This window comes from Centroberyx gerrardi, chromosome 13 (assembly GCF_048128805.1).
Source record: "Centroberyx gerrardi isolate f3 chromosome 13, fCenGer3.hap1.cur.20231027, whole genome shotgun sequence".
NCBI classification, from domain to species: domain Eukaryota; kingdom Metazoa; phylum Chordata; class Actinopteri; order Beryciformes; family Berycidae; genus Centroberyx; species Centroberyx gerrardi.
This window is the reverse complement of record NC_136009.1, coordinates 27,768,354-27,789,556: the sequence shown is the minus strand read 5'-3', so window position 1 is coordinate 27,789,556 and position 21,203 is coordinate 27,768,354. Positions and strand designations below refer to the sequence as shown.

The 21,203-nt window shown below is 41.5% G+C and overlaps 3 protein-coding genes across 3 annotated transcripts in view; 2 read left to right on the top strand and 1 right to left on the bottom strand.

The window, feature by feature from the left end:
* LOC139931438 (vasoactive intestinal polypeptide receptor 2-like) overlaps positions 1-21,203 on the bottom strand; it is a 141,464-nt gene that overhangs the window by 36,031 nt on the left and 84,230 nt on the right. The window lies entirely within an intron of this gene.
* LOC144542111 (tripartite motif-containing protein 16-like) lies at positions 4,824-7,375 on the top strand. Its single transcript, XM_078287554.1, has one exon. It carries the CDS (start codon positions 5,056-5,058, stop codon positions 6,721-6,723), a length of 1,668 nt encoding a protein of 555 aa, XP_078143680.1. The 5' UTR covers positions 4,824-5,055; the 3' UTR covers positions 6,724-7,375.
* On the top strand, positions 13,516-16,031 carry LOC144542117 (tripartite motif-containing protein 16-like). Its single transcript, XM_078287563.1, has one exon. It carries the CDS (start codon positions 13,549-13,551, stop codon positions 15,208-15,210), a length of 1,662 nt encoding a protein of 553 aa, XP_078143689.1. The 5' UTR covers positions 13,516-13,548; the 3' UTR covers positions 15,211-16,031.

The following is a 21,203-nucleotide window of genomic DNA, read 5'->3' as shown; positions in this document are numbered from 1 at the left end:
TATCTATCTATCTATCTATCTATTATTTTCTTTGTACCAAAGGAAAATAAAACCTTCCACACTGGACTTATATGGGTTCAAATGAGAAAAAAAAACAGCACTTGCTAGCCAAGCTATTGGAACATCACACACACACACACACACACACTTGCACACTGCCCACTTTAGCCAACCGCACTTTACATCTCATCTTCATTCCATTTCATACGTCCATATATTTTAAAAAGTGTACATATCATATTTTGTTTATTTATTTTATTTTATACTGTTATTATACTCTGTCATGTTATATTTGTATTACTTCTTACTGATGGTCACTTTACCATTTTGCACTGCTATTGTATTACTGCATTGTTTGTATACTGCTGTATTGTTGTGGCTAGCACTAGGCTCAAGATTTTCATAGCTAACATTATCTGCTTCTCGCTGTTTTGTTGTGCTTATGACCATAAAGAACCTTAAACCTTGAACCTTGATCCCATACACCCACACACACAATACCTGCACACACACACACACACACACACACACACACACACACAATACCTGCACACACACACACACACACACACAATACCTGCACACACACACACACACACACACAATACCTGCACACACACACACCCACACACACAATACCTGCACACACACACACACACACACACAGGGAAAAAACAGACAAGATAAAAACAATGACAAGAACAGCAACAACACCAGTAACAGCCTCAATATAACTGACAGAGCCCAGCTGACAAATCACATTCAAATACAAATATTCAACCCTCCTCCGCACAGTACAGACTGCATCAATGTCATTAATCCAACAACATGTACTCAACCTGAGGCGTGCTGTAACCGTCCCCCTAAACAAACACCAGGGGCCAGTTGCATAAAGACAGACCTAGTCTTAGACTTAAACCGTCTTTAAGTCAGATTTAAGATAAGGATGGTTTCTCTAGGAAATTGCAGTCACTCCACTAGTTGTTGATTGTTGTAGATCTCTAACAGTTTGTTTCTGTCTCTAAAGACTCGCTTTCTTCTTCAGGATTTTTCCAAAAAACAAACATTTGCCATCTTGTTCGAAATAGCTTCAGTATTTAAACTTCCCTCTCTGACAGTTAGGGGGCGATCACACCGAGAAGCGTCGCTACAGACGCAACCGCTTCAAAAACGCCTGGCAGACCGCGTCCGGCCAAACAGCTTGGTGCGCCTGTGGAGCAGGGCTGCGTGTGCGACCGGGTTAAAGACCGCTAATATCAGCTTTTCATGTGTGTTTGCCAGTGTCCCACCGTTCCTACCACATCAAACAGCATCAAAACGGGAAGGAAACCCCGGCTTTTGCTTGATTTGATTGGCTGCCTGGCCCAAGTGAGACACTGACGAGCGGTGCAACTCTGCACCTTGCACTAAAAAGCTGAAAATGTTTTAACTTTTATGCGCGCCTAAAAACCACCAGAAAAACGCAACGGCGGCGTATGATAGGATATCAATAGTTTTGGTGGCGACGCGTTTCTAGCGACGCTTCTCGGTGTGATCGCCCCCTTAGGCCGACTCGCTGCCTTAGCAACAAAGTTCTTAACACTTCCTGTCTCAAAATAAGTCAGTCTTACAGTAATATTTATGCAACAGACAGTCTTAATTAGACAACTGGCCAGAGATCAGTCGGCCCAGCAGCCCTCACCTCAGTTCTGCAGCTCAGCCAAACGACCAACTTAGCCCGCTCAAACAAAAAGTTTAGTAGTGTACATCATTTTTTCTTTTGGAGCGTGTACACAGCAGAGGAGGCTGGTCCACAGAGGCAGAGGAGGATGCTCCTCCTCTATTTTTGAGAGGCAAGAGGGAGATCAAAATATCAATTTAATGTACTTCATTTTTTATATTGGCACGTAAAATGATGCTTCAAAGGAGAACGTCCTCCTTTATCAGTCAACAACCAGAATACAATATTGACATTGCGTTGGTCCAATGAATGATTCAATTCTTCAGTTCTCTATTATTGTATTGCAGTGTGGCGAACTGGTGGTAAAGCAATTGATAGCGATTCATAGCAGATTAAAAAATAAAACTAGAAATAACCGCCTCGCGGTTGTATGCCTCCGCCAATAAACTTCGTTTTATCATTGCAAGGACAGTCTTTCTTTATTGAACATATATAATTAATGTGATTATTAGGTCAACTTTGGTGGATTTTGGGATTTTGGTGTCTGCAAAAGTAAGTGACAGCACTTCCACCGTTTTTGTAGAATGACCCAAGATCGTTTTCTCAGCTACAGTGGTAAGCAAAACATTATGATGTCACAGTGAAGGTGACCTTTGAACTTTTGGATATAAAATGTCATCATTTCATCACTTTATCCTATTAGACATTTGTGTGAAATTTTGTCATAATTAGTGAATGAATTCTTGAGTTATGGCCAAAAACGTCTTTTGTGAGGTCACAGTGACCTTGACCTTGACCTTTGACCACCAAATTCTAATCAGTTCATCCTTGAGTCCAAGTGGACATTTGTGCCAGATGTAATGAAATTCCCTCAAGGCGCTCCTGAGATATCGCGTTCATGAGAATGGGACGGACGTGAGGTCACAGTGACCTTGACCTTTGACCTTTGACCACCAAAATCCAATCAGTTCATCCTTGAGTCCAAGTGGACGTTTATGCCAAATTTGAAGAAATTCCCTCAAGGCGTTCCTGAGATATCGTGTTCACGAGAATGGGACGGACTTATGGACGTACGTACGTACGTACGGACGGACGGACTGTAACTTAATAAAGTGACTATAAACAACTAAATCAGTGTTAATATTACTTGCTTCGGACATTTCCAACTCGTCAGTGGAACACCAACTACTGTTAATGAAGAAGATCAGCCGAGACGAGCTTATTTCAGATTACTTGAGATATTTGGTCACAGTCAGCTACTTTATCTAGGGAGCTAGCTAACGTTAGTATAGCTGCATTCACGCTACAGTGCATGTTCTGATATATTTGGCCGTACAACTTCATAATTGCACAACGGATTATCTTGCATAACGTTATTGATTCTGATTTGATCCAAAGTTAACGGACTAATAAATCGGTAATCGGAGCTGAGAAGAACTCGGTTTGCCGGTTTTGTCAAGTTGACGGCCACTAAGTCTTTATACTGAGGGAAGATGGCAGTGACAGTCTTCTATGAGTGAATCATGAATTATCAATTAATCTATTTACATTTTAAGTTACGTTTTGCAATTTCTAGTGGTCTGACATGATGTGTTTAACTGTCGGACGTCTGTTGTTTTGATCAGCTGAAGAAGAAAAGCGTGGATGAGATGTCACAGCACAGCAATGAGGTAACCATGATGAAAAAAAGGTATGAGAGAGATCGTTGGCTAACGGGCCGTCCCACGACTAACAGACTGTATTGTTGGCCATGCCTTCTGATGGGGAACCTACAGCTCAGTTCAACACTGGGTCTGTTCAAGGATTAGATCTAAAGACTTAAGATAGGGCTACGAAAAGACACGACAAATGTGTTGATCACATTGTTGTTAACAGTAGGTTGAAGCTTTTTGATCGGGTGCCTATCAATGAGTTGAATGACGACGGAGTGTGTTTGCAGAGAGCAAATAATGTTAAAGTGAGACGAAACAGAGATGCGTTAATCCGTCTTGTTGATGCAATCACAGTTTTGAATGTAACAGCAGTCTTTTAGAGGGCAACAAGAGCAAACAACATACTAAGTAAATCATGTGCAACAGTTTCATTCAAACACAGAGAGGACACTCACTCTCCATCCCTGGATTAACCTGCGCAAGGGTGGAAGTAACTAATTACATTTACTCAAGTTACTGTAGTTGAGTCGCTTTTTTGTGTACTTTTTGTGTACTGCCATCCATCACAGAACAGATTGTGTCTCTCCATCAGCAGCAGAAACTGGATCAACGTAAACTGACAAACTGTGGATCCATTCACAGTGAGAAGAGGAATCTGACTTTACTTTGTTTCTGCACTTTATTTTGTAACTTCCAAATGTTTCCAGTTAAAAGAATCTGGTCTGAACTCTGTCCTCTCTCTTTTTAGAATCACATGGAAAAGATCACAGCTAACAACGTTCTCTTTTCTAAAAAGTGACTCAGTAACTTTTACTCTGAGGACATTTTAAATGAGACACTTTTTACTTTTACTTCAGTAGATTTTTACAGCAGTACTTTTACTTCTACTCAAGTAAAATATCAGCAAAGTACTTCTACTTGAGTAGAACATTCTAGTACTATTTCCACCACTGAAGAGAGGGAGAGAGAGAGAGAGAGAGAGAGAGAGAGAGAGGGACAGAGAGAGCGAGAGAGAGAGAGACAGAGAGAGAGAGAGAGATGGAGAGAGAGAGAGGGACAGAGAGGGAGAGGGACAGAGAGAAGGACAGAGAGAGAGAGAGAGAGGGACAGAGAGAAGGACAGAGAGAGAGAGAGAGAGGGACAGAGAGAGAGAGAGAGAGGGACAGAGAGAGCGAGAGAGAGAGAGACAGAGAGAGAGAGAGAGAGAGAGAGAGAGAGAGGGACAGAGAGGGAGAGAGAGACATTCTAGTTTTATTGTTCAATTTTCCACAAGCCACTTAATAGGTTTTGGAACATTATTTTAAAATGTCGCACTTTAAAAAGTGAGGGGGAAATACGGGGAGAGAGAGATTAATCCTAAATTTAACTATTCCATTTTTATTTGTCATAATCTTCACTTCATATTGTAAACGAGAGCTAAACACACACTGCCTCTTTCAAACCGCTCCTCTTCCTGGAATAAAGCAAAGCCTGATAACTCCTCCCTCTTCTTCCTGGTCTCAAACACAGCCAGTTCCATTCTGTCCAGATATTTCCTGTTCCCTCCCCTTTCACAGATCTGCCAGTTTAAAGATGGGTGGAAACAACATGTTGTGAAGTGCAAGAGCTGACGAGCCCATTCACTGCAGATCAGCAAATGAACATGAAGACAAAGAACAGAGTTTTGGTTTGGATCGGAGCACAACTTGTTTTTTCCGTTGATAGAAAGTGAAACTATCTGACACACTGTTACTGAGAAGTGAAATGGCGCAGCAAGGAATTCAGCTGGACGGGGCAAAATTCTGCTGTTCGATCTGTCTGGATCTACTGAAGGATCCGGTGACTATTCCCTGTGGGCACAGCTACTGCATGAGCTGTATTAAAAGCTGCTGGGATGAAGAGGATCAGAAGAAAATCCACAGCTGCCCCCAGTGCAGACAGACCTTCACACCAAGGCCTGTCCTGGTGAAAAATACCATGTTAGCAGAGTTGGTGGAGGACCTGAAGAAGACAGGACTCCAAGCTGCTCCTCCTGATCGCTGCTATGCCGGACCTGGAGATGTGGCCTGTGATGTCTGCACTGGGAGAAAGCTGAAAGCCCTCAAGTCCTGTCTGGTGTGTCTGGCCTCTTACTGTGAGCAGCACCTCCAGCCTCACTATGAATCTTCTACCTTTAAAAAACACAAGCTGGTCGAAGCCACCGTGAAGCTTCAGGAGAACATCTGCTCTCATCATGACGAGGTGATGAAGATTTTCTGCCGTACTGATCAGCAGTGTATCTGTTATCTCTGCTCCATGGATGAACATAAAGGCCACGACACAGTCTCAGCTGCAGCAGAATGGACTGAGAGGCAGAAAGAGCTCGGGGTGAGTCGGCAAAAAATCCAGCAGAGAATCCAGGACAGAGAGAAAGACGTGAAGGTGCTTCAACAGGAGGTGGAGGCTATCAATCTCTCTGCTGATAAAGCAGTGGAGGACAGCGAGAAGAACTTCACTGAGCTGGTCCGTCTCATTGAGAAAAGAAGCTCTGATGTGAAGGAGCAGATCAGATCCCAGCAGAAAGCGGAAGCGAGTCGGGCCGAAGAACTTCAGGAGAAGCTGAAGCAGGAGATTGCTGAGCTGAGGAGGAAAGACGCTGAGCTGGAGCAGCTCTCACACACAGAGGATCACACCCATTTTCTACACAATTACCCCTCGCTGTCACGTCTCAGTGAATCTACAGACTCACCCGGCACCAATATCCATCCTCTGTGGTACTTTGAGGATGTGACTGCAGCTGTGTCAGAGGCCAGAGATAAACTACAGGACATTCTTACAGAGGAATGGACTAAGATCTCATTGACAGTGACTGAAGTGGATGTTTTACTGTCACAACCAATAGAGCCCAAGACCAGAGCTGAATTCTTACAATATTCATGTCAAATCACACTGGATCCAAACACAGCAAACACATATCTGTCATTATCTGAGGGGAACACAAAAGCAACAGTCATGAAAAAAACCCAGTTATATTCTAGTCACCCAGACAGATTCACTGACAAGCGTCAGGTCCTGAGTAGAGAGGGTCTGACTGGACGTTGTTACTGGGAGGTGGAGTGGAGCGGGACGGCAGTTTCAATAGCAGCCGCATATAAGGATATTAGCAGAACAGGGGGTACATGTGAGTTCGGATGCAATGACAAGTCTTGGGCATTAGATTATTTCTACAATAAATTCATACATAACAATATCAAAACTCCCATCCCAGTCCCTCGGTCCTCCAGAGTAGGAGTGTACCTGGATCACAGAGCAGGTATTCTGTCCTTCTACAGCGTCTCTGAAACCATGACTCTCCTCCACAGAGTCCAGACCACATTCACTCAGCCTCTCTATCCTGGACTTTGGCTTCATTGTTATTATGGAGACACTGCTGAGTTGAGTAAGCTCAAGTAGACAGGAGTTATTAAAGCAGCAATGTGTGAGATTCTGTTTTTTATGTTTTTCTTTTTTTTTCTCCATCTTTGTCCCTCAGCCTCACTGTGGTGTTTCTGCACTGCATTTCCCACAGATCACCTGTCAATCAAACAGTGTGGGCGGAGCTTGGATTTTCTGTTGATGCAGTTTGAGTTTCTCTTTTCTTTGTCTGTTCAGCCGTAATAGAGAGTATCCAAATGAACATTTAATCATATGAAAATGTAAACTGTTGTGTGGTCTATATAGTTCTTATCTTTGTTGCATATTTGTATTGTTGCTGTAATATTTTCTGCTGTTTCTGTTCCACTGCATGGGCCTTAATGGAGTCAGCACTAGAAGTCTTCCCTTTATTATAGCTGAATAGTTGTTAATATGTTGATTTTGTTCCCGACACTTTGTAACTTTGTTAAGAAAAGTGAACTACAAATGTAATCATTATTATTATTATTATAATCAATAGGGAGAGGATTCATTGTTTTCCTCCACAGTGCTGACATACTGGTTTAACAGATTGAGTGTGTGGATGAAGTGAATATGTAGATGGAAAGATTGAACCAGAGTCTTTTACCAGGTTTTAGTGATTTGATGTGTGATCAAAGTGAATGTTTGCAAAGATCAATAAAGTTTTTTTTTCCCAAGAATGAATAAAGTATTTCTTCTGTATTCATTCCAGGAAGTCTATCAAAGCTGCTAGAGAAAATGTGAAACTAATATGACAGTATAACTGAGCCGATTTCCCCCTAAAACACAACAAAGTGCAGTCTTCATGTTTAGAGCAGATGTGGAATCAAAAGTCAAATGAAGCAGCAGTGTTACCAAAGAAGAAACACTAGTGAAGATGGAAAGAATGAAGGACAATCCTGTTGTTAATGGAACTGGTTAAATGTATGAATGAAGTGAATGTTTAGATGGAAAGACTGAAGGACAGTGTGGATGGATAACATTTGCCAATCAATCTCTATCCTTGCAGCTTTCTTCACTGAAACAGTTTTGTCATGGAGGACTAAGCTTGCAACCTCCAAGTGTTTAATCATCTGTTGCTTTTTAGAAGCTAGATTGGCTTTGTGCACTTGCTCAATAAACAGAGTTTCTTCCACAGGCCTGAAAAGCCTGGAAAAGTAGGAAGAATTCATTTGATCATTTCCAGGTCAAGTTTGGGAATCGCATAAAATGTCTGAAAAAGTTTTGTTCAGTCCTGACACACATATGACCACAGACTTTATGTAGTCGTGGACCAGCTGTCATTTCAGATATTGTGATGAAGAATAAACTTCAAAATGATATGAGCTAGTTAAGCCACGATCAGAATATTTCACACTGAACTGAGCAAAATCTTCAAAATCCAGCCAGGAAAAAAAGGTCTGGAAAAAGTACAGAATATTGAAAAAGAACATGTGGAGAAACCTTGAATAAAATGTAGTGTGAATATCATATAGGATATTTTATGAATCAAATTGCTTGCTTCCTTTATTTCTGCTTGTAATACTCACCACACATCCATTCATATATATTTCAAGTTCAGTTTTAGTTCATTTTCAGTGGGTTTGGTAGTTTTAGTTTTGTTTTATCTATCTATCTATCTATCTATCTATCTATCTATCTATCTATCTATCTATCTATCTATCTATCTATCTATTATTTTCTTTGTACCAAAGGAAAATAAAACCTTCCACACTGGACTTATATGGGTTCAAATGAGAAAAAAAAACAGCACTTGCTAGCCAAGCTATTGGAACATCACACACACACACACACACACACACACTTGCACACTGCCCACTTTAGCCAACTGCACTTTACATCTCATCTTCATTCCATTTCATACGTCCATATATTTTAAAAAGTGTACATATCATATTTTGTTTATTTATTTTATTTTATACTGTTATTATACTCTGTCATGTTATATTTGTATTACTTCTTACTGATGGTCACTTTACCATTTTGCACTGCTATTGTATTACTGCATTGTTTGTATACTGCTGTATTGTTGTGGCTAGCACTAGGCTCAAGATTTTCATAGCTAACATTATCTGCTTCTCGCTGTTTTGTTGTGCTTATGACCATAAAGAACCTTAAACCTTGAACCTTGATCCCATACACCCACACACACAATACCTGCACACACACACACACACACACACACACACAGGGAAAAAACAGACAAGATAAAAACAATGATAAGAACAGCAACAAAACCAGTAACAGCCTCAATATAACTGACAGAGCCCAGCTGACAAATCACATTCAAATACAAATATTCAACCCTCCTCCCCACAGTACAGACTGCATCAATGTCATTAATCCAACAACATGTACTCAACCTGAGGCGTGCTGTAACCGTCCCCCTAAACACAAACACCAGAGGCCAGTTGCATAAAGACAGACCTAGTCTTAGACTTAAACCGTCTTTAAGTCAGATTTAAGATAAGGATGGTTTCTCTAGGAAATTGCAGTCACTCCACTAGTTGTTGATTGTTGTAGATCTCTAACAGTTTGTTTCTGTCTCTAAAGACTCGCTTTCTTCTTTGGGATTTTTCCAAAAAACAAACATTTGCCATCTTGTTCGAAATAGCTTCAGTATTTAAACTTCCCTCTCTGACAGTTAGGGGGCGATCACACCGAGAAGCGTCGCTACAGACGCAACCGCTTCAAAAACGCCTGGCAGACCGCGTCCGGCCAAACAGCTTGGTGCGCCTGTGGAGCAGGGCTGCGTGTGCGACCGGGTTAAAGACCGCTAATATCAGCTTTTCATGTGTGTTTGCCAGTGTCCCACCGTTCCTACCACATCAAACAGCATCAAAACGGGAAGGAAACCCCGGCTTTTGCTTGATTTGATTGGCTGCCTGGCCCAAGTGAGACACTGACGAGCGGTGCAACTCTGCACCTTGCACTAAAAAGCTGAAAATGTTTTAACTTTTATGCGTGCCTAAAAACCACCAGAAAAACGCAACGGCGGCGTATGATAGGAAAACAATAGTTTTGGTGGCGACGCGTTTCTAGCGACGCTTCTCGGTGTGATCGCCCCCTTAGGCCGACTCGCTGCCTTAGCAACAAAGTTCTTAACACTTCCTGTCTCAAAATAAGTCAGTCTTACAGTAATATTTATGCAACAGACAGTCTTAATTAGACAACTGGCCAGAGATCAGTCGGCCCAGCAGCCCTCACCTCAGTTCTGCAGCTCAGCCAAACGACCAACTTAGCCCGCTCAAACAAAAAGTTTAGTAGTGTACATCATTTTTTCTTTTGGAGCGTGTACACAGCAGTGGAGGCTGGTCCACAGAGGCAGAGGAGGATGCTCCTCCTCTATTTTTGAGAGGCAAGAGGGAGATCAAAATATCAATTTAATGTACTTCATTTTTTATATTGGCACGTAAAATGATGCTTCAAAGGAGAACGTCCTCCTTTATCAGTCAACAACCAGAATACAATATTGACATTGCGTTGGTCCAATGAATGATTCAATTCTTCAGTTCTCTATTATTGTATTGCAGTGTGGCGAACTGGTGGTAAAGCAATTGATAGCGATTCATAGCAGATTAAAAAATAAAACTAGAAATAACCGCCTCGCGGTTGTATGCCTCCGCCAATAAACTTCGTTTTATCATTGCAAGGACAGTCTTTATTTATTGAACATATATAATTAATGTGATTATTAGGTCAACTTTGGTGGATTTTGGGATTTTGGTGTCTGCAAAAGTAAGTGACAGCACTTCCACCGTTTTTGTAGAATGACCCAAGATCGTTTTCTCAGCTACAGTGGTAAGCAAAACATTATGATGTCACAGTGAAGGTGACCTTTGAACTTTTGGATATAAAATGTCATCATTTCATCACTTTATCCTATTAGACATTTGTGTGAAATTTTGTCATAATTAGTGAATGAATTCTTGAGTTATGGCCAAAAACGTCTTTTGTGAGGTCACAGTGACCTTGACCTTGACCTTTGACCACCAAATTCTAATCAGTTCATCCTTGAGTCCAAGTGGACATTTGTGCCAGATGTAATGAAATTCCCTCAAGGCGTTCCTGAGATATCGCGTTCATGAGAATGGGACGGACGTGAGGTCACAGTGACCTTGACCTTTGACCTTTGACCACCAAAATCCAATCAGTTCATCCTTGAGTCCAAGTGGACGTTTGTGCCAAATTTGAAGAAATTCCCTCAAGGCGTTCCTGAGATATCGTGTTCACGAGAATGGGACGGACTTATGGACGTACGTACGTACGTACGGACGTACGGACAGATGGACTGTAACTTAATAAAGTGACTATAAACAACTAAATCAGTGTTAATATTACTTGCTTCGGACATTTCCAACTCGTCAGTGGAACACCAACTACTGTTAATGAAGAAGATCAGCCGAGACGAGCTTATTTCAGATTACTTGAGATATTTGGTCACAGTCAGTTACTTTATCTAGGGAGCTAGCTAACGTTAGTATAGCTGCATTCACGCTACAGTGCATGTTCTGATATATTTGGCCGTACAACTTCATAATTGCACAACGGATTATCTTGCATAACGTTATTGATTCTGATTTGATCCAAAGTTAACGGACTAATAAATCGGTAATCGGAGCTGAGAAGAACTCGGTTTGCCGGTTTTGTCAAGTTGACGGCCACTAAGTCTTTATACTGAGGGAAGATGGCAGTGACAGTCTTCTATGAGTGAATCATGAATTATCAATTAATCTATTTACATTTTAAGTTACGTTTTGCAATTTCTAGTGGTCTGACATGATGTGTTTAACTGTCGGACGTCTGTTGTTTTGATCAGCTGAAGAAGAAAAGCGTGGATGAGATGTCACAGCACAGCAATGAGGTAACCATGATGAAAAAAAGGTATGAGAGAGATCGTTGGCTAACGGGCCGTCCCACGACTAACAGACTGTATTGTTGGCCATGCCTTCTGATGGGGAACCTACAGCTCAGTTCAACACTGGGTCTGTTCAAGGATTAGATCTAAAGACTTAAGATAGGGCTACGAAAAGGCACGACAAATGTGTTGATCACATTGTTGTTAACAGTAGGTTGAAGCTTTTTGATCGGGTGCCTATCAATGAGTTGAATGACGACGGAGTGTGTTTGCAGAGAGCAAATAATGTTAAAGTGAGACGAAACAGAGATGCGTTAATCCGTCTTGTTGATGCAATCACAGTTTTGAATGTAACAGCAGTATTTTAGAGGGCAACAAGAGCAAACAACATACTAAGTAAATCATGTGCAACAGTTTCATTCAAACACAGAGAGGACACTCACTCTCCATCCCTGGATTAACCTGCGCAAGGGTGGAAGTAACTAATTACATTTACTCAAGTTACTGTAGTTGAGTCGCTTTTTTGTGTACTTTTTGTGTACTGCCATCCATCACAGAACAGATTGTGTCTCTCCATCAGCAGCAGAAACTGGATCAACGTAAACTGACAAACTGTGGATCCATTCACAGTGAGAAGAGGAATCTGACTTTACTTTGTTCCTGCACTTTATTTTGTAACTTCCAAATATTTCCAGTTAAAAGAATCTGGTCTGAACTCTGTCCTCTCTCTTTTTAGAATCACATGGAAAAGATCACAGCTAACGTTCTCTTTTCTAAAAAGTGACTCAGTAACTTTTACTCTGAGGACATTTTAAATGAGACACTTTTTACTTTTACTTCAGTAGATTTTTACAGCAGTACTTTTACTTCTACTCAAGTAAAATATCAGCAAAGTACTTCTACTTGAGTAGAACATTCTAGTACTATTTCCACCACTGAAGAGAGGAGAGAGAGAGAGAGAGAGAGAGAGAGAGAGAGAGAGAGAGAGAGATGGAGAGAGAGAGAGGGACAGAGAGGGAGAGGGACAGAGAGAAGGACAGAGAGTGAGAGAGAGAGAGGGACAGAGAGAAGGACAGAGAGAGAGAGAGAGGGACAGAGAGAGCGAGAGAGACAGAGAGAGAGAGAGAGATGGAGAGAGAGAGAGGGACAGAGAGGGAGAGGGACAGAGAGAAGGACAGAGAGAGAGAGAGAGAGAGAGAGGGACAGAGAGAGCGAGAGAGAGAGAGACAGAGAGAGAGAGAGAGAGAGAGAGAGAGAGAGGGACAGAGAGCGAGAGAGAGAGAGACAGAGAGAGAGAGAGATGGAGAGAGAGAGAGGGACAGAGAGGGAGAGGGACAGAGAGAAGGACAGAGAGAGAGAGAGAGAGAGAGAGAGAGGGACAGAGAGAGAGAGAGAGAGAGAGAGAGAGAGAGGGACAGAGAGGGAGAGGGACCGAGAGAAGGACAGAGAGAGAGAGAGAGAGAGGGACAGAGAGAGAGAGAGAGACATTCTAGTTTTATTGTTCAATTTTCCACAAGCCACTTAATAGGTTTTGGAACTTTATTTTAAAATGTCGCACTTTAAAAAGTGAGGGGGAAATACGGGGAGAGAGAGATTAATCCTAAATTTAACTATTCCATTTTTATTTGTCATAATCTTCACTTCATATTGTAAACGAGAGCTAAACACACACTGCCTCTTTCAAACCGCTCCTCTTCCTGGAATAAAGCAAAGCCTGATAACTCCTCCCTCTTCTTCCTGGTCTCAAACACAGCCAGTTCCATTCTGTCCAGATATTTCCTGTTCCCTCCCCTTTCACAGATCTGCCAGTTTAAAGATGGGTGTAAACAACATGTTGTGAAGTGCAAGAGCTGACGAGCCCATTCACTGCAGATCAGCAAATGAACATGAAGACAAGGAACAGAGTTTTGGTTTGGATCGGAGCACAACTTGTTTTCAGTTGATAGAAAGTGAAACTATCTGACTCACTGTTACTGAGAAGTGAAATGGCGCAGCAAGGAATTCAGCTGGACGGAGCAAAACTCTGCTGTTCGATCTGTCTGGATCTACTGAAGGATCCGGTGACTATTCCCTGTGGGCACAGCTACTGCATGAGCTGTATTAAAAGCTGCTGGGATGAAGAGGATCAGAAGAAAATCCACAGCTGCCCCCAGTGCAGACAGACCTTCACACCAAGGCCTGTCCTGGTGAAAAATACCATGTTAGCAGAGTTGGTGGAGGACCTGAAGAAGACAGGACTCCAAGCTGCTCCTCCTGATCGCTGCTATGCCGGACCTGGAGATGTGGCCTGTGATGTCTGCACTGGGAGAAAGGTGAAAGCCCTCAAGTCCTGTCTGGTGTGTCCGGCCTCTTACTGTGAGCAGCACCTCCAGCCTCACTATGATGCAGCTCCATTAAAGAAACACAAGCTAGTCGAAGCCACCATGAAACTTCAGGAGAACATCTGCTCTCGTCATGATGAGGTGATGAAGCTTTTCTGCCGTACTGATCAGCAGTGTATCTGTTGTTTCTGCTCCATGGATGAACATAAAGGCCACGACACAGTCTCAGCTGCAGCAGAATGGACTGAGAGGCAGAAAGAGCTCGGGGTGAGTCGGCAGAAAATGCAGCAGAGAATCCAGGACAGAGAGAAAGATGTGAAGGTGCTTCAACAGGAGGTGGAGGCTATCAATCTCTCTGCTGATAAAGCAGTGGAGGACAGCGAGAAGATCTTCACTGAGCTGGTCCGTCTCATTGAGAAAAGAAGCTCTGATGTGAAGGAGCAGATCAGATCCCGGCAGAAAGCGGAAGCGAGTCGGGCCGAAGAACTTCAGGAGAAGCTGAAGCAGGAGATCGCTGAGCTGAGGAGGAAAGACGCTGAGCTGGAGCAGCTCTCACACACAGAGGATCACACCCATTTTCTACACAATTACCCCTCGCTGTCACGTCTCAGTGAATCTACAGACTCACCCAGCACCAATATCCGTCCTCTGCGCTACTTTGAGGATGTGACTGCAGCTGTGTCAGAGGCCAGAGATAAACTACAGAACATTCTTACAGAGGAATGGCCTAAGATCTCATGGACAGTGACTGAAGTGGATGTTTTACTGTCACAACCAAGAGAGCCCAAGACCAGAGCTGAATTCTTACAATATTCACGTCAAATCACACTGGATCCAAACACAGCAAACACAAATCTGTCATTATCTGAGGGGAACAGAAAAGCAACACGTGTGATAGAAAAACAATTATATTCTAGTCACCCAGACAGATTCAATAAATGGCGTCAGGTCCTGAGTAGAGAGGGTCTGACTGGACGTTGTTACTGGGAGGTGGAGTGGAGCAGGGGCAGAGTTTCAATAGCAGTCTCATATAAGGATATTAGCAGAACAGGGGGTACATGTGAGTTTGGATACAATGACAAGTCTTGGGCATTAGATTATTACTACAATCAATTCATACATAACAATATCAAAACTCCCATCCCAGGTCCTCTGTCCTCCAGAGTAGGAGTGTACCTGGATCACAGAGCAGGTATTCTGTCCTTCTACAGCGTCTCTGAAACCATGACTCTCATCCACAGAGTCCAGACCACATTCACTCAGCCTCTCTATCCTGGACTTTGGCTTGGTGTTAGAGCCACTGCTGAGTTGTGTAAGCACAAGTAGACAGGAGTTATTAAAGCAGCAATGTGTGAAAATCATATTTTTACATTGTATTTGTTTCTTCTCCATCTTTGTCCCTCAGCCTCACTGTGGTGTTTCTGCACTGCACTTCCCACAGATCACCTGTCAATCAAACAGTGTGGGCGGAGCTTGGATTTTCTGTTGATGCAGTTTGAGTTTCTCTTTTCTTTGTCTGTTCAGCCATGGTGGCTATCGCTGCTCATGCTAACTACCCAGCTCTTCTTCTTCTTCTGTTTATTCCAAACAAACCGGAAACGGAAAACGCATCACTTCCTGTGCGGCAGAGGAAAAACAATGGAAAAGTTTTCATGAACTGGATATAGGTTGGATCACTATTGTGTTATATCAGTCAGTAATAGAGAGTATCCAAATGAACATTTAATCATATGAAAATGTAAACTGTTGTGTGGTCTATATAGTTCTTATTTTTGTTGCATATTTGTATTGTTGCTGTAATATTTTCTGCTGTTTCTGTTCCACTGCATGGGCCTTAATGGAGCCAGCACTAGAAGTCTTCCCTTTATTATAGCTGAATAGTTGTTAATATGTTGATTTTGTTCCCGGCACTTTGTAACTTTGTTAAGATAAGTGAACTACAAATGTAATCATTATTATTATTATAATCAATAGGGAGAGGATTCATTGTTTTCCTCCACAGTGCTGACATACTGGTTTAACAGATTGATTGTGTGGATGAAGTGAATATGTAGATGGAAAGATTGAACCAGAGTCTTTTACCAGGTTTTAGTGATTTGATGTGTGATCAAAGTGAATGTTTGCAAGGATCAATAAAGTTTTTTTTTTCCAAGAATGAATAAAGTATTTCTTCTGTATTCATTCCAGGAGGTCTATCAAAGCTGCTAGAGAAAATGTGAAACTAATATGACAGTATAACTGAGCCGATTTCCCCCTAAAACACAACAAAGTGCAGTCTTCATGTTTAGAGCAGATGTGGAATCAAAAGTCAAATGAAGCAGCAGTGTTACCAAAGAAGAAACACTAGTGAAGATGGAAAGAATGAAGGACAATCCTGTTGTTAATGGAACTGGTTAAATGTATGAATGAAGTGAATGTTTAGATGGAAAGACTGAAGGACAGTGTGGATGGATAACATTTGCCAATCAATCTCTATCCTTGCAACTTTCTTCACTGAAACAGTTTTGTCATGGAGGACTAAGCTTGCAACCTCCAAGTGTTTAATCATCTGTTGCTTTTTAGAAGCTAGATTGGCTTTGTGCACTTGCTCAATAAACAGAGTTTCTTCCACAGGCCTGAAAAGCCTGGAAAAGTAGGAAGAATTCATTTGATCATTTCCAGGTCAAGTTTGGGAATCGCATAAAATGTCTGAAAAAGTTTTGTTCAGTCCTGACACACATATGACCACAGACTTTATGTAGTCGTGGACCAGCTGTCATTTCAGATATTGTGATGAAGAATAAACTTCAAAATGATATGAGCTAGTTAAGCCACTATCAGAATATTTCACACTGAACTGAGCAAAATCTTCAATATCCAGCCAGGAAATGAAGGTCTGGAAAAAGTATTGAATATTGAAACAGAACATGTGGAGAAATCTTGAATAAAATGTAGTGTGAATATCATATAGGATATTTTATGAATCAAATTGCTTGCTTCCTTTATTTCTGCTTGTAATACTCACCACACATCCATTCATATATATTTCAAGTTCAGTTTTAGTTCATTTTCAGTGGGTTTGGTAGTTGTAGTTTTGTTTTATCTATCTATCTATTATTTTCCCTGTATCAAAGGAAACTAAAACCTTCCACACTGGACTTATGTGGGTTCAAATGAGAAAAAACACCAGCACTTGCTAGACAAGCTATTGGATCATCACACACACACACACACACACACACACTTGAACACTTGACCCCCCCCTCCCAAAAACACACACACACATACACACACACACACACACACACACACACACTTGCACACTGCCCACTTTAGCCAACCGCACTTTACATCTCATCTTCATTCCATTTCATATGTCTATATATTTTAAAAAGTGTACATATCATATTTTGTTTATTTATTTTATTTTATACTGTTATTATACTCTGTCACGTTATATTTGTATTACTTCTTACTGATGGTCACTTTACCATTTTGCACTGCTATTGCATTACTGCATTGTTTGTATACTGCTGTATTGTTGTGGCTAGCACTAGGCTCAAGATTTTCATAGCTAACATTATCTGCTTCTCGCTGTTTTGTTGTACTTATGACCATAAAGAACTTTAAACCTTGAACCTTGATCCCATACACCCACACACACAATACCTGCACACACACACACACACACACACACACACACACACACACACACACAGGGAAAAAACAGACAAGATAAAAACAATGATAAGAACAGCAACAACACCAGTAACAGCCTCAATATAACTGACAGAGCCCAGCTGACAAATCACATTCAAATACAAATATTCAACCCTCCTCCCCACAGTACAGACTGCATCAATGTCATTAATCCAACAACATGTACTCAACCTGAGGCGTGCTGTAACCGTCCCCCTAAACACAAACACCAGAGGCCAGTTGCATAAAGACAGACCTAGTCTTAGACTTAAACTGACTTTAAGTCAGATTTAAGATAAGGATGGTTTCTCTAGGAAATTGCAGTCACTCCACTAGTTGTTGATTGTTGTAGATCTCTAACAGTTTGTTTCTGTCTCTAAAGACTCGCTTTCTTCTTCAGGATTTTTCCAAAAAACAAACATTTGCCATCTTGTTCGAAATAGCTTCAGTATTTAAACTTCCCTCTCTGACAGTTAGGGGGCGATCACACCGAGAAGCGTTGCTACAGACGCAACCGCTTCAAAAACGCCTCGGCAGACCGTGTCCGGCCAAACAGCTTGGTGCGCCTGTGGAGCAGGGCTGCGTGTGCGACCGGGTTAAAGACCGCTAATATCAGCTTTTCATGTGTGTTTGCCAGTGTCCCACCGTTCCTACCACATCAAACAGCATCAAAACGGGAAGGAAAGCCCGGCTTTTGCTTGATTTGATTGGCTGCCTGGCCCAAGTGAGACACTGACGAGCGGTGAGACTCCGCACCTTGCGCTAAAAAGCTGAAAATATTTTAACTTTTATGCGCGCCTAAAAACCACCAGAAAAACGCAACCGATACGATACGATAGGAAAACAACAGTTTTGGTGGCGATGCATTTCTAGCGACGCTTCTCGGTGTGATCGCCCCCTTAGGCCGACTCACTGCCTTAGCAACAAAGTTCTTAACACTTCCTGTCTCAAAATAAGTCAGTTATACAGTAATATTTATGCAACAGACAGTCTTAATTAGACAACTGGCCAGAGATCAGTCGGCCCAGCAGCCCTCACCTCAGTTCTGCAGCTCAGCCAAACGACCAACTTAGCCCGCTCAAACAAAAAGTTTAGTAGTGTACATCATTTTTTCTTTTGGAGCGTGTACACAGCAGAGGAGGCTGGTCCACAGAGGCAGAGGAGGATGCTCCTCCTCTATTTTTGAGAGGCAAGAGGGAAATCAAAATATCAATTTAATGTACTTCATTTTTTATATTGGCACGTAAAATGATGCTTCAAGGGAGGACGTCCTCCTTTATCAGTCAACAACCAGAATACAATATTGACATTGCGTTGGTCCAATGAATGATTCAATTCTTCAATTCTCTATTATTGTATTGCAGTGTGGCGAACTGGTGGTAAAGCAATTGATAGCGATTCATAGCAGATTAAAAAATAAAACTAGAAATAACCGCCTCGCGGTTGTATGCCTCCGCCAATAAACTTTGTTTTATCATTGCAAGGACAGTCTTTATTTATTGAACATATATAATTAATGTGATTATTAGGTCAACTTTGGTGGATTTTGGGATTTTGGTGTCTGCAAAAGTAAGTGGTTAAGTAAGTAACTTCCACCGTTTTTGTAGAATGACCCAAGATCGTTTTCTCAGCTACAGTGGTAAGCAAAACATTATGATGTCACAGTGAAGTTGACCTTTCAACTTTTGGATATAAAATGTCATCACTTCATGACTTTATCCTATTAGACATTTGTGTGAAATTTTGTCATAATTAGCGTATGAATTTTTGAGTTATGGCCAAAAACGTCTTTTGTGAGGTCACAGTGACCTTGACCTTTGACCACCAAATTCTAATCAGTTCATCCTTGAGTCCAAGTGGACATTTGTGCCAGATGTAATGAAATTCCCTCAAGGCGTTCCTGAGATATCGCGTTCATGAGAATGGGACGGACGTGAGGTCACAGTGACCTTGACCTTTGACCTTTGACCACCAAAATCCAATCAGTTCATCCTTGAGTCCAAGTGGACGTTTGTGCCAAATTTGAAGAAATTCCCTCAAGGTGTTCCTGAGATATCGTGTTCACGAGAATGGGACGGACTTATGGACGTACGTACGTACGTACGGACGGACGGACGGACGGACGGACTGTAACTTAATAAAGTGACTATAAACAACTAAATCAGTGTTAATATTACTTGCTTCGGACATTTCCAACTCGTCAGTGGAACACCAACTACTGTTAATGAAGAAGATCAGCTGAGACGAGCTTATTTCAGATTACTTGAGATATTTGGTCACAGTCAGTTACTTTATCTAGGGAGCTAGCTAACGTTAGTATAGCTGCATTCACGCTACAGTGCATGTTCTGATATATTTGGCCGTACAACTTCATAATTGCACAACGGATTATCTTGCATAACGTTATTGATTCTGATTTGATCCAAAGTTAACGTACTAATAAATCGGTAATCGGAGCTGAGAAGAACTCGGTTTGCCGGTTTTGTCAAGTTGACGGCCACTAAGTCTTTATACTGAGGGAAGATGGCAGTGACAGTCTTCTATGAGTGAATCATGAATTATCAATTAATCTATTTACATTTTAAGTTACGTTTTGCAATTTCTAGTGGTCTGACATGATGTGTTTAACTGTCGGACGTCTGTTGTTTTGATCAGCTGAAGAAGAAAAGCGTGGATGAGATGTCACAGCACAGCAATGAGGTAACCATGATGAAAAAAAGGTATGAGAGAGATCGTTGGCTAACGGGCCGTCCCACGACTAACAGACTGTATTGTTGGCCATGCCTTCTGATGGGGAACCTACAGCTCAGTTCAACACTGGGTCTGTTCAAGGATTAGATCTAAAGACTTAAGATAGGGCTACGAAAAGGCACGACAAATGTGTTGATCACATTGTTGTTAACAGTAGGTTGAAGCTTTTTGATCGGGTGCCTATCAATGAGTTGAATGACGACGGAGTGTGTTTGCAGAGAGCAAATAATGTTAAAGTGAGACGAAACAGAGATGTGTTAATCCGTCTTGTTGATGCAATCACAGTTTTGAATGTAACAGCAGTCTTTTAGAGGGCAACAAGAGCAAACAACATACTAAGTAAATCATGTGCAACAGTTTCATTCAAAACACAGAGAGGACACTCACTCTCCTTCCCTGGATTAACCAGCGCAAGGGTGGAAGTAACTAATTACATTTACTCAAGTTACTGTAGTTGAGTCGCTTTTTTGTGTACTTTTTGTGTACTTCCATCCATCACAGAACAGATTGTGTCTCTCCATCAGCAGCAGAAGCTGGATCAACGTAAACTGACAAACTGTGGATCCATTCACAGTGAGAAGAGGAATCTGACTTTACTTTGTTTCTGCACTTTATTTTGTAACTTCCAAATATTTCCAGTTAAAAGAATCTGGTCTGAACTCTGTCCTCTCTCTTTTTAGAATCACATGGAAAAGATCACAACTAACAACGTTCTCTTTTCTAAAAAGTGACTCAGTAACTTTTACTCTGAGGACATTTTAAATGAGACACTTTTTACTTTTACTTCAGTAGATTTTTACAGCAGTACTTTTACTTCTACTCAAGTAAAATATCAGCAAAGTACTTCTACTTGAGTAGAACATTCTAGTACTATTTCCACCACTGAAGAG

Coding starts and splice junctions, on each gene's coding strand:
- LOC144542117 (XM_078287563.1), top strand. CDS start 13,549: ATGGCGCAGCAAGGAATTCAGCTGGACGGAGCAAAACTCTGCTGTTCG.
- LOC144542111 (XM_078287554.1), top strand. CDS start 5,056: ATGGCGCAGCAAGGAATTCAGCTGGACGGGGCAAAATTCTGCTGTTCG.